This window comes from Heterodontus francisci, chromosome 24 (genome assembly GCF_036365525.1).
Source record: "Heterodontus francisci isolate sHetFra1 chromosome 24, sHetFra1.hap1, whole genome shotgun sequence".
Taxonomy (NCBI): domain Eukaryota; kingdom Metazoa; phylum Chordata; class Chondrichthyes; order Heterodontiformes; family Heterodontidae; genus Heterodontus; species Heterodontus francisci.
The window spans coordinates 14,618,776-14,640,785 of NC_090394.1; the positions used below are offsets into that span (position 1 = coordinate 14,618,776).

At 44.9% G+C, this 22,010-nt stretch overlaps 1 protein-coding gene across 5 annotated transcripts in view; it reads left to right on the forward strand.

Annotated features, from left to right (window-relative positions):
- The window catches only part of rhbdf1a (rhomboid 5 homolog 1a (Drosophila)), a 474,090-nt gene that overhangs the window by 405,828 nt on the left and 46,252 nt on the right, over window positions 1-22,010 (forward strand). For all 5 annotated transcript variants that reach the window (XR_010977354.1, XM_068055694.1, XM_068055692.1 and 2 more), the window contains 3 exons: window positions 214-420; window positions 10,206-10,328; window positions 21,121-21,275. Coding sequence is in view for 4 of the 5 variants with exons in the window: in XM_068055694.1 (XP_067911795.1) it covers window positions 214-420; window positions 10,206-10,328; window positions 21,121-21,275 (485 nt within the window). In the remaining variant the exon portion in view is untranslated. The remainder of the gene's footprint in view (window positions 1-213; window positions 421-10,205; window positions 10,329-21,120; window positions 21,276-22,010) is intronic.

Below are 22,010 nucleotides of genomic sequence, written 5' to 3' on the forward strand. Positions count from 1 at the left end.
ATGTAACGGGCGGTATCTCACTGCTCACCTATTCTACACTCCCCCCAGTATTCAGTTCCATTGACTTCAATAACTGAATGTCAGGCGTGTTGTATAACCGGTGGTGAATGCGATTCTGCCTGTTGTGTGTCTCTGCCCATGTTCAATTCAGCCCCAGTAAGCTGAAAGTCCTTCCCTACAGTGTTTTGATTCTTTTTTTTAAACTTTATGCAGATTGTAGACCCACTAGCCAGAGGAAGGGCATTTCGAATGCCTGATGATGGTGATGGCTACAGTGTTCCTCATACTCCAATCACTCCTGGTGCTGCATCCTTGTGCTCCTTCACCAGCTCCCGCTCTGGATACAACCGTATTCCTAAACGAAGAAAGAGAGAGTCGGTGGCTAAAATGAGTTTCAGGGCAGCAGCAGCGCTGGTAAAGGTAGGCAAAGAGTGGAATCACCATCGTGTTTCAATGTGACAGTAACCAAAGTATTGTACTGCTCAAGTCGATGTCATGGCCAATATCTAAAGCTGATTCAGCTGGAAGTCGAAGATCTTAAATAAAGCATTTATTCTAATTCTAACCAATGGTAATGAATATTGCAGTGGCAGTGTTCTGATTATTTAGCTATAATCGTCGCTACATTTCCATATAGCGGGTGCATTAAAGTATAGTATTATGTCTCTCCACAAAAAAATCTATCTCAACTTTTGCCTTGTGCCTGCTGGATGAGCAGGCAAACATCTCAGATACATGTGCAGACAGTTGAAAGTGCCTGTTAAATATTGATTTATGCATACCTTTAACCTATACAAAGATTTATGAATTTTTGGAGTGGTCAGGCAGAAATTTGACGCCCTGCCAGTTATCCTGGGAAGTTCTGTCAATGTATTCATTGCATGTAAATGTAATTACAACGATTAGGATTTAGAATTTTAAATTGATCTATTTGCTTAATAATATTTAGATATTCATAGATGGGCCTATACCCTTCTATCTAGACTTTGCTGTTTTAATTAATTGTCCATCTACTTATCCAGCCAATTATCCTTATTTCTAGCTAGCTGGCTAACTTATTGCCTGGATCGTTAACAGAGCAAAAAAACTCATTCTAACATGCTCCGTGCACCAGATTGGCCAACTATACTATAGGTTATAGCACAACGCCCTGTTATTAACAGGCGTGATGTCAACTAGAAGAGGTGCCAAGTACCTGTCATGCAGTTGTATACAAGTAGATCTTACCTCACACATTACCACTGTCATTGGAACACCCAGTGGAACTTTCCAACACTTGGTTTAAAATTCCAAAATCATAAAGCATAATTTATGAGGGCAAGTTAAATTTGACTGCAGTCAAAATAAGGTCTAAAATGGAGTTTCCAGTTATTGAGGATGATCTGTTCTTGAGATTGTCAATAAAACCATTTCCTTGCAAAAAGTCAATAAAAAAACAAAAATGAACACATTTCAATACTTCCAAGAAAACAACAAAATAGTTACGCCCTATTATCAAACAGAATAGAGTTTTGCATTCATTTTCATCACAAAACATCACAACAACAACTTATATGGCACCTTCAATGTAATAAAACATCACAAGGCGCTTCACAGGAGCATTATACAACAAAATACATGACACTTAAGGAGATATTAGGTCAGATGACCAAAAGCTTAGTCAAATAAGTAGGTTTAAGGAGTGTCTTAAAGGATGGAAGAGAATTAGAGGGAATTCCAGAGCCTAGGGCCTAGGCAGCTGAAGGAGCTATTAAAATCGAGGATGCCCAAGGGACCAAAATTAGATGACCGCAGATATCTTGGAAGGTTGTGGGGCTGGAGGAGATTACAGAAATAGGGAGGGGCAAGGTCATGGAGGGATTTGAAAATGAGGGTGGGAATTTTAAAATGGAGGTGTTAACCAGGAGGAAATGTAGATCAGTGAGCTCAGGGGTGATAGAGAAATGGAACTCTGTGTGAGTTAAGACACAAACGGCAGAGTCTTTGGATAACCTCAAGTTTACAGACGGTAGAATGTGGGAGACCAGTCAGGAGTACATTGGAATAATCAAGTCTAGAGGTAACAAAGGCATGGATGAGGGTTCCAGCAGCAGATGAGCTTAGGTGGGAGCAGAGTCAGACTATGTCATTTAGGTGGAAATAGGCGATCTTAGTGACAGCATGTATCTGTGGTTGGAAGCCCATATTGGGGTCAAATATGGCACCGAGGGGTCAGCCTCAGTTAGCGGAGAGAGGGACAGAATCAGTGGCTAGGGAATGGAATTTGTAGCGAGGACCAAAGGCAAATGCTTCAGCCTTCCCAATATTTTATTGGAGGAAATTTCTGCTCATACAGTATTGAATGTCAGAAAAGCAGCCGGATAATTTAGCAACAGTGGAGGAGTCAAGAGAGGTTAGAACTGGGTGTCGTCAGCATACATGTGGAAATTGACTCTGTACAATCAGATGATGCTGCCAAGAGGCAGCATCTAGATGAGAAAAAGGTGGGGGCCAAGGATAGATCCTTAGGGGACACCAGAAGTAATGGTACGGGCACAGGAACAGAATCTATTACAGGTGATTCTCTGGCTACAACTGGATAAGTAACAATGGAACCAGGCGACTACAGCCCCACCCAGCTGGGCGACAGTGGAGAGACGTTGCAGGAGGAGGATGTGGTCAACTGTGTTGAAGGCTGGAGACGGGCCGAGAAGAATGAGGAGGAAAAGTTTACCTTTACCACAGCCACAAAGGATATCATTTGTGACTTTGAGAGCAGGAGTGGAAAACTGATTGGAGTGATTCAGATATGGAGTTTGGGAAAGATGGGCATAGATTTGGAAGGCAACAACTTGTTCAAGGACTTTATAGAGGAAAGGGAGGTTGAAGGGGTGATAGTGTACAAGGCTGTGGAGGTCAAGGGTTTTTTTAGGAGGGGGTGATGACAGAAGTTGGTTGGTCAACCATTTAGAGGGAGTGCGAAATGCATATCATGGACAACACGAGCTCAGAAGACATGGGGGAGATAGGAGAGAAACAAGAGAAAGATGCAAATTCAGTGCTGGGGCAGGAGATGGGGGTGCTGGGTGAGCATTAGAGGAAGTTAGGCCCTTTGGCTAGTGGAAGGTAGGGAAGTGGCAGAGGCAGCTGATTTCCACTAAGATTGAGACCATCCAAAGAAGTCCATGAGTTCCTTGCACTTAATGCTCAAGGTGAGGGTGGAGGAGGCAGGGGAGAAGAACTTAACAAGAGTTGGAGTAAGGGGGGAGAAAAGGGAATTATCTTTACTATTGCAGGATCATCCTGGAATGCAAACAGTTTAAGCAGACGTGAGCAGGACCTGATTTTGCTTTGTGGCCCAGTCAGATCTGGCAGTGAATGGCTAAACCAGTTGTCCACTATATCTTTTCAATTCTGTATCCTTTTGACTTGAGGAATCCAAGTAAATAAGTATGGAAGAAAAATACTGATCAGGAAAGTTAGTTAGTTAGTTAGTTAGTTAGTTAGTGATAAAACTGGCTTTCACTTTAAGGCTCCAGTGGGCAATATCTTTGTGCGTTTGAAGTGTTCACTGGAACTCTCCTAATGGATGATGGTACTACTAGAATCATCATAAGCTCCACAGAGCAGGAAGGTCCAACATCAGTTCCTAGTCTGTGTTCGGTCTTAATCAGGGCAGCAGTTGGGAAGCTAGTTTTGGTCCTCAATGCCTCTTGGCCAGACAAGGGAAGGTTCATCCAGAATTCCTGTTCCTGCTTCTGATTGCTATGCAAAGAATCATTCGGGAAACCACAGCACTGTTGGGATCAGGCTGAGCTCTCGTGCCCTACATGCATATGGATTGGGAGCAGGAGTAGGCCTCTCAGCCCCTTGAGCCTGCTCTGCCATTCAATAAGTTCATGGCTGCACTGATTACTCCACATTCCCACCTGCCCCCGATAACCTTTCATCCCTCCATGATCAGTTGGCCTGGTGATACTGTCTGTGCAACTGAATGTTGCACTTGAGGTCTGCTGGTGTCATTATAACCATACCTCAGCAAAAGGTAGCATCTTTGGAAAAAATTGGGGGGGAAAGCAATGTTCAACGAAAATAATATTGGGGACAATTTTCATCTGAGGTGGAGGTGGAAAACTGACTTCTACCAAAGTCAAGTGGGCCTTTTTCTCTGCCATCACCAAAAGTCAAAATTGCCACCATATAATTTGGACTCAGTTAATAAAACTGGAACACTGATCCCATTAGTTGTAGTGCACCCACATATTTAATATTGAAAAAGTAAAAGCAAGAGCCATACTACCAAATAAAGCAGCTTTTCTTTCATTATTTCCTGACACTACATGTCCTCACGTGATTGAGGTCATGTGGCTGACTCACCGACCTTCTCAGGAAGTGCTGGTTGGGCCTGTGGCACTTGATTGTCTATCCATTAATTTGAAGGGATAATAAATCAGAAACTGTGGGTTCACCATATTCAACCATTGCTTCCAGCAAGTCTTTCATATTAACCATGTAAAGCTTTGCACCCCTATCGCCCTGGTCCTTATTGGATTCCATTGGCTCCCTGTTACTTCGCAAGTTGATTTGAAAACTTTTATCCTCACCTTTTCATGCCATGTGCCATTCTGTCTCAAGAGATCTCACGTTGCCTGCTCTCACACCTCACTCCTCTAACACACCTTGTTCCCTCTCGTCTCTGCTGCATCTTTGATATTGAATGCATTTTGAGCCAACGTGACCCTGTTCTCTGGCATTCATTTCCAAAATCCTTCTGCCTTACTTTCTCCCTCCTTGCTTTCCAAAATGTATTTTTTCCTTGTACGGTTCTTTCAGCCCTGTTCCTTTGTTTTTCACTGCAGCTTGGTATTCATTCTGTTCAACCATATAAAGCACACTGGGACATGTTTCTGATGTGAGGAATGCAAGTGATTGTTGTAGTAATACCTGCACTAACAGTCTGGCTCTAAATTGATACTGAAATAATTTCAGCTTTTCTATTAATTTTGGGATTGAAATAAATTGTAAATGGCATTAAAGAGAGATGGATCAAATTGGAGAATTTTAGTGCAAACTTTCTCCTCCAGAAATCTGTCCTTGAGGTTTTTCATTTTTTCCTGCTTTATAACATTTTTGACTTGTCTTTTCATCTTTATCAAGCATCAGGACCAACGCCAGCTTTAATGGGAGTATCACCTTCATCCCTACACATAATTTTTGCAGTATGATATTAACTTGCATGTTAGTACCTGATTATTCCTGCAACGTAACTAAATTCACTTTGCAGCAAAAAAGCTGTACAGAATGGTCCTTGCATAATCTGCTGTGACTGTAATACAACTGAAAATATTTGAGGGCAAGAGATTCTGGTAACTCAATATAAAATGGAAACAAGTCTGTTCTTGGGTACACCAGATTAGAACATTATAGATTTATGACAAATTACAAATTCATGTTCATTGCATTGTAAGTAACTCAAGAATAAGCACATAATGCATCATTTTACAGAAAGTATTGATTGAGTTATTCATTTATTTGAACCTTGCCAATAAAGATCAAATGGAAATCGGTATTGTTGTGGTATCCCTTTATGAGGCATATCAAAAACTGCTGTCCATCACTGGAGCGATGTGATGCATATACTCACGCAATCATCAGGCAGAAGATAGGAGCGGTCCTGGAGACCAGATGTGTTAATTTACCTCCTAGTTATTATTGTATGTAGTTTCATCTCTTCAAATAAAGAAGCCACTTACTTGAGTTCCCAGTCCTCCTCGTATGTTTGATTTGTTTGTGTAAAGTAGAAAACAGAACAAATATGAAGTCAGCCATGACTCAGTTACATATGAACATACGAATTGGGAGCAGGAGTAGGCCATTTGGCCTTTTGAGCCTGCTCCGCCATTCAATAAGTTCATGGCTGAACTGATTACTCCACATTTCCACCTACTCCCGATAAACTTCCACCCTCTTGCTTATCAAGAATCTACCTACCTCTGCCTTAAAAATATTCAAAGACTCTGTTTCCACCGCCTTTTGGGGAAGAGAATTCCAAAGCCTCACGACCTACTGAGAGAATTTTTTTTTTTTCCTTATCTCTGTCTTAAATGGGCGGCTCCTTATTATTAAACAGTGACCCCTAATTCTAGATTCTCCCACAAGGGGAAACATCCTTTCCACATCCACCCTGTTAAGACCCCTCAGGATCTTGTATGTTTCAATCAAGTCACCTTTTACTCTTCTAAATTCCAGCGGATACAAGCCGAGCCTGTCCAATCTGCTCTCGTAAGACAGTCTGCCCATTCCAGGTATTAGTCTAGTAAACCTTCTCTGTACTGCCTCCAATGCTTTTACATCCTTCCTTAAATAAGGAGTCCAGTACTGTACACAGTACTCCAGATGGGGTCTCACCAATGTCCTGTATAACTGAAGCATAATCTCCCTACTTTTGTATTCAATTGCCCTTGCGATAAACGATAACATTCTATTAGCTTTCCTAATTACGTGCTGTACCAGCATACTAACCTTTTGCGATTCATGCACTAGGACACCCAGATCCCTCTGCATCTCCAAGCTCTCACCATTTAGATATTATGCTTTTTTATTCTTCTTGCTAAAGTGGACAATTTCCCACTTTCCCACATTATACTCCATTTGCCAGGTCTTTGCCCACTTGCTTAACCTATCTATATCCCTTTGTAGCCCCCTTATATCCTCTTCACAAGTTACTTTCCTACCTATCTTTGTGCCATCAGCAAATTTAGCAACCATACCTTCGGTCCCTTCATCTAAGTCAATTATATGGGCGGCACAGTGGCGCAGTGGTTAGCACCGCAGCCTCACAGCTCCAGGGACCCGGGTTCGATTCCGGGTACTGCCTGTGTGGAGTTTGCAAGTTCTCCCTGTGTCTGCGTGAGTTTTCTCCGGGTGCTCCGGTTTCCTCCCACAAGCCAAAAGACTTGCAGGTTGATAGGTAAATTGGCCATTATAAATTGTCACTAGTATAGGTAGGTGGTAGGGAAATATAGGGACAGGTGGGGATGTTTGGTAGGAATATGGGATTAGTGTAGGATTAGTATAAATGGGTGGTTGATGTTCGGCACGGACTCGGTGGGCCGAAGGGCCTGTTTCAGTGCTGTATCTCTAATCTAATATAAAATGTAAAAAGTTTAGGCCCCAGCACTGATCCCTGTGGCTCACCACTCGTTACATCTTGCCAATCAGAAGATGACCCATTTATGCCTACTCTGTTTCCTGTTAGCTAACCAATCTTCTATCCATGTAAATATGTTACCCCCTACATCATGAGCTTTTATTTTCGGCAATAACCTTTGATGTGGCAACTTATCAAATGCCTTCTGGAAATCTAAGTACAATGCATCCACCGGTTCCCCTTTATCCACAGCACATGTAACTCCCTCAAAGAGCTCCAATAAATTGGCTAAACGTGATTTCCCTTTCACAAAACCACGTTGACTCTGCCTGATTACCTTGAATTTTTCTAAATGCCCTGCTACAACATCTTTAATAATAGCTTCTAACATTTTCCCAAAGACAGATGTTAAGCTAACTGGCCTGTAGTTTCCTGCTTTCTGTCTCCCTTTTTTGAATAAAGGAGTTACATTCGCTATTTTCCAATCTAACAGAACCTTCCCTGAATCTAGGGAATTTTGGAAAACTGAAACTAAAGCATCAACTATCTCACTAGCCACCTTTAACACCCTAGGATGAAGTCCATCAGGACCCGGGGACTTGTCAGCCCGCAGCTCCAACAATTCATTTCAGTACCACTTCCCTGGTGGTTGTAATTTTCTTGTTCCTCCCTCCCTTCCATTTCTGACTTACAGCTGATACTGGGATGTTACTTGTATCCTCCGTAGTGAAGACCGATGCAAAATATCTGTTCAATTCATCTGCCATCTCCTTATGATCCATTATTAATTCCCCAGATTCACTTTCTATAGGACCAATGCTCACTTTGTTAACTGTTTTCTTTTTAAAATATCTATAGAAACTCTCACTATCTGTCGTTATATTTCTAGCTAGCTTTCTCTTGTACCCTAATTTTACCTTCCTTCTCAATCTTTTCGGCATTCTTTGCTGTTTTTTTATATTCTGTCCAATCTTCTGACCTGCCTCCCATCTTTGCGCAATAATAGGCTTTTTCTTTAAGTTTGATACTATCTTTAACTTTATAGTTAACCACGGAATGTGGGTCCCACCCTTGGAATTTTTCTTTCTCATTGAAATGTATCTATTCTGTGTATTCTGAAATATCCCCTTAAATGTCTGCCACTGCATTTCTATTGACCTATCCCTTAACCTGATTTGCTAGTTCACTTTAACTAGCTTTGTTTTCATGCCCTCATAATTGCCCTTATTTAAATTTAAAACACTGGTCTTGGACCCACTCTTCTCTCCCTCAAACTGAATGTAAAATTCAAACATATTATGATTGCTGCTACCTAGTGGTGCCTTAACTATGAGGTCATTAATTAATCCTATCTCGTTGCACAATACCAGGTCTAGTATAGCCTGCTCTCTGGTTGGCTCCAGAACGTATTGTTCCAAGAAATTATCCCGAAAACATTTTATGTACTCCTCATCGAGGCTACCTCTGCCCATCTAAATTTTCCAGTCTATATGTAGGTTAAAATCCCCCATAATTATCACTGTACCTTTCTGACAAGCTACCATTATTTCTTCCTTTATACCCTGTCCTACAGTGTGGTTAATGTTTGGTGGCCTGTACACCATCCCACAAGTGACTTCTTGCCTTTATGATTTCTAACCTCTACCCAAACTACTTCTGTATCCTGGTCTCCAGAACTTAGGTCATCCCTCTCTATTGCGCCAATATCATCATTAATTAGCAGAGCTACCCCTCCCCCTTTTCCTAGCTTCCTGTCCTTCCTAAATGCCATGTACCCTTCAATATTCAGGTCCCAGTCTATGTCCTCCACCAGCCATGTCTCTGTCATGGCTATCAGATCGTACTTATTTATTTCTATTTGCGATCTCAGTTCATCTGTTCTGTTTCGAATACTTTCAGATATAGAGCCTTTAGTTTTGTCCTTTTATTATCTTTGTAACCTTGAGCCTTATCTGTTGATTTACTCTTAGATTTGTACACTTTGTCCCTTCCTGTCACAGTATGTTTATCATTTCCCATTTTAATACCTTTCTCTCTTGCCTTGTCTCTACTCCTTGATTTATCATATCTTCCCAAATTTGATCCCTTACCCTTCAACTATTCAGTTGAAAACCCTCTCTACTTCCCTAGCTATGCGGCTCGCTAGAACACCGGCCCCAGCACGGTTCAGGTGTAGACCATCCCAACGGTACAGCTACTACTTTCCCCAGTACTGGTGCCAGTGCCTCACGCACCAGAACCCACTTCTACCACACCAGTCCTTGAGCCACGCATTAATTTCTCTAATCTTATTTGCCCAATGCCAATTTTCACGTGGCTCAGGTAATAATCTTTTTGAGATTCTGCTTAATTTTGTGCCATGTTCCTCACACTGACTGTGCAGATCATCTTTCCTTGTCCTGTCTATATCGTTGGTACCTACATGGACCATGACGACTGGATCCTCCCCCTCCCACTTAAGTTCATCTCCAGCCCTAAGCAGATGTCCCAAACCCGGACACTAGGCAGGCAATACAGCTGTCTGGACTCTCGCTCTTTGGTAGCACTCTTGGCTTCTGAGTCACAAGGTTCCTAATTAAAGTCCCACTGCAGGACTTGAGCATTAAAATCAAGGCTGACACTCCAGTGCAGTACTGAGGGAGTGCTGCACTGTTGGAGGTGCTGTCTTTCAGATGAGATGTTAAACTGAGACCCTGTCCGGCCTGTAAGGTGGACATAAAAGATTCCATGGCACCATTTTGAAGAAGAGCATGAGAGTTACCCCCGTGTCCTGGCCAATATTTATTGCACAATCAACATCACATTGCTGTTTGTGGGAGCTATCTGTGCACAAATTAGCTGCCCCGTTTCCTACATTTCCACAGTGACTACACTTCAAAAAGTACCGTATTGGCTATGAAGCACTTTTGCGACATCCTGAGGCCATGAAAGGTGCTATATAAATGCAAGTCATTCTTTTTCTTCACTGCCAATTCGGACGCATTCGTATTGCCACAGAGAAATTTCTGTTTTACAGAACAGATGCAGTGTGGGCTGTTTGGATATGTACTCACGAGGTTCCTTACCTCTTTTACAGGGACGATCTCTCAGGGAAAGTACAACACGGCGGGCTCAGAGACGCAGCTTTACACCTGCCAGTTTTATGGAGGAGGACACTGTGGATTTCCCTGATGAGTTGGATACCTCATTTTTCGCAAGGGTGAGATTACATAGCACGGAGAGCATGATATCTTAATTTACAACATATTCCACCATTGTTTGCTGTTGACCTCAATTCAGTAAGAAAAGTGGCTGCATTTACTGCAGCTGTTTTAACTAGATTGAAGCATATCCAATCTGAAGCAGTCATGGAAATTGATATAGCAATGGCAAACAAGCTTGTGGCACTACTTCAGTGCCAGTTAGATGCAGGAGGGATGAAAGATGATGTCCCACTGAGCAAATGTCCCATATTTTATTTTTGTGAAAGAGTAAGTCACATAATCGTCTTGAGCAAAAGGCAATTTATTTTACTTGTGAAGTTTGGATAACTCCCTGTTTTAACATTAAAGGTTTTTAAATTGATCTTTGGATTTGGTTCGGGTTTGAAATGCACTGCCAGGTTGGCTGGCAGTTTGGTACAGATTCATAGTAGTCCTCAAAAAGAAATTGAATAAATATTTGAAGGAGAAAAAAAATTAAAGGATATGAGGAAGAGTGGGGAAGTAGGATTAACTGGATTGCTCTTCAAAAGAGCTGGCACAGAATTGATGGGCTGAATGGCCTCCTGTGTTGTACTGTTTTATGATTTTTTTTATCCTGTGCATGAAAAGTATATTCCAGATTGTTTCAAAGAATTGAAGCTTATGGTGTATTTGAAATAGAGCTCTAAAAGAAACGATGAAAAGACAATTCTTTGCTGTTCAGTTGTCTTTCAGATAGGAATGCCTGGGCTTTTGTCCATTTAATGGGGTTATGCTGGGTGACATGCTCAGTCCCCACCTGCCAAGAATGAGGCACATTAATTTTGTCATGAACACTGATTTTAAACTGTTACTGGAGTGAAGAAAGGACTTGCTAAATAGATCAGCCGTGGCTGGAAAAGACATTTGCATATGAACAGTGTGCGTTTGGACGGGCAAAGCAGCCATTTCCTGACACATTCAACCCACAGTGGACTTTTGATCACCAGACGTTGAAGGTGAGGGAGCTCGCATTCCAGGTTGACTGCTAAGACGGCCAAATACACAAACAGACATGGTCAAACCAGCTAGTCACATGACTAACCTGTGGACCAACTTGAGTTTTTTGAGTTTGTACAAACAGTTTGGGCAGAAAGTCTGTTTGCTCCTGGACTGAGAAGATCTCTCCTGTCTGTTCACATCTCTTTCTCACAAGCCTCTGAATCCACTGAAGACTCATGAACCCCAAGAGAGAAAAGTTTCCTACAGCAAACAAGGTTTAAGAAGAATACTGGGCCCCAACGAAAAGCAATATCTACCTACAATCAAGGACTCTGCAGTGAGCTCAAAGTAGCATCAACTCTTCAGATATTGCCTCAACCTTTCCCCTTTATTTTTCTTCTGCTCTTTTCTGTCTCTATTTGCCTGTGTGTATCGTGTACGCGTGCTAGCGTGGGGTGCGACATGTATCCATCGGCGTTAACCGAATTAGAGTTTAATAAATTTCAACTTTTCTTCTTTAAACCTAAGAAAGCCTGTTTGTGCTGATTTCTTTGCCCTATAATTGGAAAGTGGTGCACGAGAATTCACCAAGGGGGAGCTAAAAACACAATGTGTTTAAAATTAAACCCTGTCACAGTAAGAGCAGGTGAAGGCTCAAAGGGAACCCTAGACCTCCCTCACCTGGCCGCAACATGGGGCACTAACTCTTCAGATTTGTCTGTTTCAAAACATTGAGGTCGATAATGTGGTCTTGGCACAGTACACCAGGAACTGCTGCTTCTGAGACACTATGCATGACTGTGCCCAAACTGACCTCTCTCAACAATGCCAGGTCATTTCCTTTATATAGTTCTGTGGTGTTCCAGATGCTTCGCACATGATGTGTTTAGAGTGCCTCAGGGACATCAACAGTAACAGAGGGGGTTTCTGGATGCTCTTATAGCTGTACAATATTTTTAAGTTTATGGCACGAGGTGCCCTTTGAATAATAGACCTTCAGAGCTAAATGAAGCAAAGTATTTCAATAAAGGCTAAGCCCACAGCAGAGAGGGCCACCTTTTTGTCAGACAGCTCCATAAAATATCCATTTGAAATGGCTGCTGTGTGTCTGGAACATTTCTCGGGTGGTGCAGCAGCAAAACCTATGGTCCTCCAATCTGCATAGAACTTTGGATCTTCTACACAGTTTGTGCTCAGAGTCCCAGCGTATTTCATGCTACTGTAGCACACAGGTGCTTCGAGCTCGTCGTAGGCCTCAGATCTTCGTGGCTGACTGTAGGGAGCTGCCATGCACAAAATCAGGTGTTTAACACTGGATTATTGATTCTATGATCTCGCCAACATGCATTGTGCATGAGGCCATGAACTAGATTTTCCCTGTCTTTAATTTTCACATAATCAGAAACAGTTTCCAAAACAGTACATGGGAAAAATTGTTCACTGCCAGTCAATTATCTTAGTTTGCCTCCATGGAACCATTTTTTTTTAACAACATTCCTTAGTTTTATTTCTCTTGGGTGCCAAAACTGCTCACTATTCAAGAATCATACTGTAATACAAAGATAACCCGTGACTACTTTTCTCTCCTGCAAAATGTCATCTTAAACCATCCTCTCCTCCAACAAGAAGTGTGAGGAGTTCATGGGCTTATTTGTCAAAAAAATTTAAATCAGCTGCCTCTGTTGCTTCCCTCCCATTCCCCAGCCCATTGGGCCTCACTTCCTCTAAAATTCCCCCCTGCCCTAGTGCTGAACTCACATTTTTCTGTACTTTCTCTCCTGTCGCCCCTCATCCCTCTCAGAGCTCATCTTGTCCATGAAACCCACGTCCTTCTCCCTTGGCCCTGTTCTCACTTAACTGCTGACCAACCAACCAATGTTGTTTCCTGGTTCCCATGTTAACCGATATCATTAATGTTCGCTCTCCTCTGAAACTGCCCTTCTACCCTTCAAATCTGCCGTTATCACCCCTCTCTTCAAAATGTCAACCTTTGACCCCTCTGTCATTGCAAACTACCACTCCGTCTCCAATTTCCCCTTTCCTCTCAAGTCTTTAATGTGTCCTCACCTCCCAAATCCGTTCCCATCTTTCCCGGAACTCCAGGTTTGAATCCCTCCAATCAGGTTTCTGCTCTGCCACAGTACCGAAACAGCTCTTCTCAAAGCCACAGATGGTACCCTATGTGACTGTGACAAAGGTAAACTGTCCCTTCTCATCCTTCTCGACCTGTCTGTAGCCTTTGACACGGTTGACCACACCATCCTCCTCCAACACCTCTCCACTGTCGTTCAGCTGGAGGGACTGCACTCACCTGGTTCCATTCTTATCCATCTAATTGCATACAGAGAATCACCATCAATGGCTTCTCTCTTCCCCCCTCACCCCCCACCCCCTCTTACCTCTGGTGTGTCCTATGGATCTATCCTTGGCCCCCTCCTATTTCTCATCTATATGCTGCCCCTGGTTGACATCATCCGAATGCACAGCATTAGTTTTTCACATGTACGCTGACAACACCTAGCTCTACCTCACCACCACCTCCCCCGACTCCTCCACTGTCTCAAAATCATCGGACTGCTTATCCGACATCCAGTACTGAACGAGCAGAAATTTACTCCAATTAAATATTGCGAAGGCCGAAGCCATTGTCTTCCTCCCTGCCACAATCTCTGTTCCTAGCTACCAACTCCAACCCTCTCCTTGGCAACTGTCTGAGGAGGAACCAGACTGTTCCCAACTTTGATGTCATATTTGATCCCAAGATAAGCTACTGACCACATATTCGCACCTATTTCCACCTCCATAACATTGTCTAACTCAATTCCTGCATTGTCTCATCTGCTGAAACCCTCATCCATGCTTTTGTTACCTCTGGACTTGACTGTTCCACCGCAGTCCTGGCCAAAGTTCCATGTTTTATCTTCCGTGGTCATCCAAATCTCAGTTGCCATGTCCTAACTCTCACCCATCACGCCCATGCTCACAGTCCTAACTCGCACCCATCACGCCTGTGCTCACCGTCCTAACTCGCACCCATCACGCCCGTGCTCACCGTCCTAACTCGCACCCATCACGTCCGTGCTCACCGTCCTAACTCGCACCCATCACGTCCGTGCTCACCGTCCTAACTCGCACCCATCACGTCCGTGCTCACCGTCCTAACTCGCACCCATCACGTCCGTGCTCACCGTCCTAACTCGCACCCATCACGTCCGTGCTCACCGTCCTAACTCGCACCCATCACGTCCGTGCTCACCGTCCTAACTCGCACCCATCACGTCCGTGCTCACCGTCCTAACTCGCACCCATCACGTCCGTGCTCACCGTCCTAACTCGCACCCATCACGTCCGTGCTCACCGTCCTAACTCGCACCCATCACGTCCGTGCTCACCGTCCTAACTCGCACCCATCACGTCCGTGCTCACCGTCCTAACTCGCACCCATCACGTCCGTGCTCACCGTCCTAACTCGCACCCATCACGTCCGTGCTCACCGTCCTAACTCGCACCCATCACGTCCGTGCTCACCGTCCTAACTCGCACCCATCACGTCCGTGCTCACCGTCCTAACTCGCACCCATCACGTCCGTGCTCACCGTCCTAACTCGCACCCATCACGTCCGTGCTCACCGTCCTAACTCGCACCCATCACGTCCGTGCTCACCGTCCTAACTCGCACCCATCACGTCCGTGCTCACCGTCCTAACTCGCACCCATCACGTCCGTGCTCACCGTCCTAACTCGCACCCATCACGTCCGTGCTCACCGTCCTAACTCGCACCCATCACGTCCGTGCTCACCGTCCTAACTCGCACCCATCACGTCCGTGCTCACCGTCCTAACTCGCACCCATCACGTCCGTGCTCACCGTCCTAACTCGCACCCATCACGTCCGTGCTCACCGTCCTAACTCGCACCCATCACGTCCGTGCTCACCGTCCTAACTCGCACCCATCACGTCCGTGCTCACCGTCCTAACTCGCACCCATCACGTCCGTGCTCACCGTCCTAACTCGCACCCATCACGTCCGTGCTCACCGTCCTAACTCGCACCCATCACGTCCGTGCTCACCGTCCTAACTCGCACCCATCACGTCCGTGCTCACCGTCCTAACTCGCACCCATCACGTCCGTGCTCACCGTCCTAACTCGCACCCATCACGTCCGTGCTCACCGTCCTAACTCGCACCCATCACGTCCGTGCTCACCGTCCTAACTCGCACCCATCACGTCCGTGCTCACCGTCCTAACTCGCACCCATCACGTCCGTGCTCACCGTCCTAACTCGCACCCATCACGTCCGTGCTCACCGTCCTAACTCGCACCCATCACGTCCGTGCTCACCGTCCTAACTCGCACCCATCACGTCCGTGCTCACCGTCCTAACTCGCACCCATCACGTCCGTGCTCACCGTCCTAACTCGCACCCATCACGTCCGTGCTCACCGTCCTAACTCGCACCCATCACGTCCGTGCTCACCGTCCTAACTCGCACCCATCACGTCCGTGCTCACCGTCCTAACTCGCACCCATCACGTCCGTGCTCACGGTTCTGCAGTGGCTCTCGGTTGAGCAACATCTTGAGTTGCAAAATTCCCATTCTTGTGGGGTTTTTTTATTCATTCATGGGATGTGGGCGTCGCTGGCCAGGCCAGCATTTATTGCCCATTCCTAATTGCCCTTGAGAAGGTGGTGGTGAGCTGCCTTCTTGAACCGCTGCAGTCCATTTGGGGCAGGTATACCCACAGTGCTGTTAGGAAGGGAGTTCCAGGATTTTGACCCAGAAGGAACAGCGATATAGTTCCAAGTCAGAATGGTGTGTGACTTGGAGGGGGCCTTGCAGGTGGTGGTGTTCCCATGCATTTGCTGCCCTTGTCCTTCTAGTTGGTAGAGGTCGCGGGTTTGGAAGGTGCTGTCGAAGGAGCCTTGATGCATTGCTGCAGTGCATCTTGTAGATGGTACACACTGCTGCCACTGTGCGTCAGGGTGGAGGGAGTGAATGTTTGTGAATGAGGTGCCAATCAAGCGGGCTGCTTTGTCCTGGATGGTGTCGAGCTTCTTGAGTATTGTTGGAGCTGCACCCATCCAGGCAAGTGGAGAGTATTCCTTCACACTCCTGACTTGTGCCTTGTAGATGGTGGACAGGCTTTGGGGTGTCAGGAGGTGAGTTACTCACCACAGGATTCCTAACCTCTGACCTGCTCTTGTAGCCACGGTATTTATATGGCTACTCCAGTTCAGTTTCTGGTCAATGCTGGTCCCTGGGATGTTGATAGTGGGGGATTCAGTGATGGGAATGTCAAGGGGAGATGGTTAGATTCTCTCTTGTTGGAGATGTTCGTTGCCTGCCACTTGTGTGGCGCAAATATTACTTGCCACTTATCAGCCCAAGCCTGGATATTGTCCAGGTCTTGCTGCATTTCTACACGGACTGCTTCAGTATCTGAGGAGTTGCGAATGGTGCTGAACATTGTGCAATCATCAGCAAACATCCCCACTTCTGACCTTATTATTGAAGGAAGGTCATTGATGAAGCAGCTGAATATGGTTGGGCCCAGGACACTACCCTGAGGAACTCCTGCAGTGATGTCCTGGAGCTCAGATGATTGACTTCCAACAACCACAAATATCTTCCTTTGTGCTAGGTATGACTTCAACTAGTGGAGAGTTTTCCCCCTGATTCCCATTGACCTCAGTTTTGCTAGGGCTCCTTGATGCATCAAGGGCAGTCACTCTCACTTCACCTCTTGAGTTCAGCTCTTTTGTCCATGTTTGAACCAAGGCTGTAATGAGGTCAGGAGCTGAGTGGCCCTGGCGGAACCCAAACTGAGCGTCACTGAGCGGGTTATTGCTAAGCAGGTGCTGCTTGATGGCACTGTTGATGACACCTTCCATCACTTTACTGATGATTGAGAGTAGGCTGATGGGGCGGTAATTGGCCGGGTTGGATTTGTCCTGCTTTTTGTGTACAGGACATACCTGGGCAATTTTCCACATTGCAGGGTAGATGCCAGTGTTGTAGCTGTACTGGAACAGCTTGGCTCGGGGCGTGGCAAGTTCTGGAGCACAGGTCTTCAGTACTATTGCTGGAATATTGTCAGGGCCTATAGCCTTTGCAGTATCCAGTACCTTCAGTCGTTTCTTGATATCACATGGAATGACTCGAATTGGCTGAAGTCTGGCATCTGTGATGCTGGGGACTTCAGGAGGAGGCCAAGATGGATCATCAACTCGGCACTTCTGGCTGAAGATTGTTGCAAATGCTTCAGCCTTATCATTTGCACTGCTGTGCTGGGCTCCCCCATCATTGAGGATGGGGATATTTGTGGAGCCACCTCCTCCAGTTAGTTGTTTAATTGTCCACCACCATTCACGGCTGGATGTGGCAGGACTGCAGAGCTTCGATCTGATCCGTTGGTTATGGGATCGCTTAGCTCTGTCTATTGCATGCTGCTTACGCAGTTTGGCGTGCAGATAGTCCTGTGTTGTAGCTTCACCAGGTTGACACCTCATTTTGATGTATGCCTGGTGCTGCTCCTGGCATGCCCTCCTGCACTCTTCATTGAACCAGAGTTGCTCTCCTGGCTTGATGGTAATGGTAGAGTGGGGAATATGCCAGGCCATGAGGTTACAGATTGTAATCAGCAGGACGTTTCCTTGTCCATTTTTGACCTGATGTCATGAGACCATGGGGTCTGGAGTTGATGGCCTCTTCCTTCCCTATCTCCCCAATTTCTCCAGCCCCACAGCCCTCTGTGATATCTGTGCTGCTCTAATTCAGGCCTCTTGAACATCCCCAATTTTAATCACTGCACCGTTGGTGGCCATGCCTTCAGCTACCAAGACCCTCTGGGCTGACTTTATCAGCCCGCCGCCAATTTCAGTTGCGGGCGATAACAATGGCGGTCCGCCCGCGTGGACTGCATGTCGTGGAGCCGCTGTGAACCTAAATGCTGCACCTCATTCAAATAGCGTGGAGGGGGAGGGCTGTCCGTCCCCGACAATGGCGTCAGCTGTTTGTGCATAGGCGCTGACGCCATTTTGAAAGGGCTTTGTGCCCTACCATTAAATTTAAATATTTAAAGCGCAAGGACATAAAACTAAAGACATTTCTTCTGCCCCCTCTCCAACCCCCAATAACAATTCAATTAATTACTTGCCCTCTTTCCCCCTTCCCCAAAATCACTTCCCTTGTCCACCTGACCTTCCCCCTGCCCACCCCCCTCCCTGCCCAAGTGCATTAACCTTAACCTCAATCCCTTCCCTCCATCCCCTACACCAGTGATGTTACTTTGACCCCGTTCCCCCTCCTCCCCACAAGTGTTCTGCCTCGTTTCCCCAGACGGAGATCCGAAGGCTCGAGAGTGCCGGCCATCGGGCTGAAGATCAGAGCGGGAACTGAGGCGGGCACGTATGTATAATTAATGAAATCATTTACATCTATTTGAATATGCAAATGGAGGTCCCGTTGCTGAGCGGCGGGAGGGACTGCCACGAGGCCTTGCCGCCTCCGGCAATATCAGGCTGGGCGCTCTCGGCATCGGGGTGTATGGTAGCCCTCCCCCAGAGGCATTTTCCACCCCGCCCCCCCCCCCCCCCACCCCCGCAAACCACAAAACCCGATGTCGGGGGTCTGTAAAATCCAGTGCGTGAAATTCCCTCCCTAAATCTCTCCACCTCACTTCCTCTTTTTCTTCCTTTAAGATGTTCTTTAAAATCTACCTCTTTGATCAAGCTTTTTTGGTCATTGGCGCTAATGTCTCCTTACGTGGTTTGATGTCAAATTTTGTTTAACACCCCTGTGAAACACCTTGGGATGTTGTACTATGTTAAAGGTGCTATATAAATATACAAGTTGTTATTGATCAGGCTTTGCTTGCCAATTTATCCTGTCTCAATATCAATTCTGTGACTTTTGGATGGAGTTTATTTTCTTTACGTTCTTTAGATCTGTGATCAAGCCATTCCAGCAGCAGTCCCTGCCAATCTGCCTGCATTGTCACCTGATCTAATGTACTATTATGTAATTCATGACCCAAACTTTAGCAAAGAAGGCTCATTGTGAACTTTGGCAATGCTGGATGGTTTTCTGATGAAAGGATGGTGTTGGTTAAATCTCCATGCTTCAGTGCTTTATTTTAATGAATAGAAAATGAGTTCAGTCACTAGAAATCCTGAATTGCACTCTTGATGCACCAGGAATTCTAAAGATGAACTTTTAGCCCATACAGTCTCTTGGTCACAGAGGAGTTGTAATTAGTTTTGCCCATTGTGGATTTCTGCTCATGGTATTTCACATTCGGACTACATATGATACAAGCCTTGTGCTTCCTCCCAAACAAGGGCACTTAACTCTGCATGTGACAGAAAGAAGGACAAGTCCCAAGAGCATTCATCATTTGAGGATGACAGCCTGGTCACCCATGTCGCCTCCTATATTGAAGCCTAAGGAAGGAATCCCAGAATAAAACCTGTGTGTGGCTTGATCAGAGGAAATCAAGTTTGTGTCAAGGCTGCTACATGGAGAAAAGCTTGATGGGGACAGTATTTATGATTTCCTGTATAATTCAACTATCCTATCCCCAGCATCACCCACAACAATTAAGGCTCTTTCTTAGACCCTTTCAGCCTCTTGGGTAAACACGCCAGAAGGCACGTAAGCAACGTGGGAGAAATTTCCCACAATAGTTTCCAATTCTTTTACTCCCCGGCAGTCTGGTCATACTGGAAAAGTAGCTCCTCTGTGAAACCTGGGCATGCATGTTTCACTGCGAGTTAAAGTTGGGCCTCCTCATTGAAGTCCGCTACACACTCCAGACTCTGTTTTATTTTTCACGGAGCAATCTCCATTTTAAAATGTCCAATTGCTGCAATGTGTTCATATACTGAATCATCTTGAGAACAGGCACGTGAGCAGTACAGCCAAGCAATTGTCAGTAGTCTGTTTTAATAAGTGACTAAGGGAGACACGCAATGCTCTAGCCCTGCTGTGGAAATGCTGAATCTCAGCATATCGTAGATTTTTGCAATGTTCTGCCCCAGGGCAGCCTCTGTAAGCTGCTAAGTAATCAGCTTGTTTGAATATCAGTTTCCTTACAGAAGAACAGGTGGCCTTATACTGCCAAATGCTGAATACTGATTGGCTGGTGCAGATAGCATGATTTAGGGTAAATCATGTTGCTGTGAATGTGATATTGTCACTATTTGATGTACAGTAATGGGAGACACTGAATAAACGAGAGAAAATCCATGGAATGAAATCCTTTTAAACGGAAGAAACTCCCAATATTTGCTGAATTTTGATCATTTCTTGATAGTTATTACAATTGGTAGCAGATATTCACTGTCGTTTGACAACTTGAGGTTTTATTAGTCATTAGAGTTCACATTAAAAACATCCCACGGGACTGTAAGTGGGCCCAGTTCGAGATTTCTCAACTTTTTGGAGATTTCTTTACCAAAATTATTTTATTGACACAATTCCTTTGAGTTTCGTGGAATGGATTCAGCCTTAAATGAACCGCTTATTGAGAATACAAGCTGGTTAGCATGTGAAAACAACACACTGAAATGCCTCGTAATTCACAGGCTCAACAGACATCTGTTCACTTTGCTAATTCACTCTGAAATATCGCCATCTTGTGGCCATTGTGCAAGACTGGACAACATCATATCAATAATGCAAAAAGAATGTGCCAGCATACAGCACATGTATATAATTCATAATTCGCAGTCATAATACTATTATGATGTGATAACTAACAGAATTTAATAGTCTTGAGCTTGCTGAGATTTTTCTCCCTTGAATTTGTTATTTCTTTTGGCCAGGAAGGAGTCCTACATGAAGAGTTGTCCACCTATCCTGATGAGGTATTTGAACCTGCAGAAGCTGTGAAGGAGACAGAGGCTAACTCTCTAGATCAGACTGATCTGACCGGCAGTGCCTTAGACAAAAGTGAACTTGAAAGAAGTCATTTAATGCTGTAAGTTTCAGATTTTCCACCAGGCAGGAACCAGTGTAAGGAAAGAATGATCCCAACAATCGAAATTCTGCAGCGATTAACTTGTTAAAGATAGAATCGTAGAATGGTTACAGCACAGAAGAGAGGCCATTCAGCCCATCGTGTCTGTGCCGAAATGAGGGCTCGTCCAGGAAAACACATCTACACTATGACTACATGTTTCATTTAATTATCATTGCATCAAGACCTAATGTAGATTAGTTCACAACTGAAATTATGTTGGTGTATTGAATTTTATTCTGCTTTGATTGGCTGGAGAGGGGTACAGGTTTCAAAGAGCATTAAATGTGTGCTGTTCCAGTGTATACATGCTTTATATTCAGATTTGTGTTTTCCATCTGTCTAATTGAGTGACATTTAATTTTCCTTCCAAAAATAAATTTTTTAAAAACTCTCAATGTGATGAAAAGGCTCAAGTTCCACCGCCTCATCCCATATAAAAAATCTCTAATATATGATGTCTCTATAAATTCACTCTGGCGGGTGAGCCCTTGGGCATAGTTGGCCTTCACTTCCCGCCTGCTCTCTTGGTTAGTACTCTCCAGGTCTCCCTGAACTATGGAACCCTTACAATCATTTGCCGCACCGCTTGCTTCTGCCCCTTGCATCTCCCTCACCACAGGGTTGGGAGGCAACTCAGCAAGCCTATCAACTGAAATCTCTTTAGCCACCTGAGTTTCTCCAAGGCTGGGAATT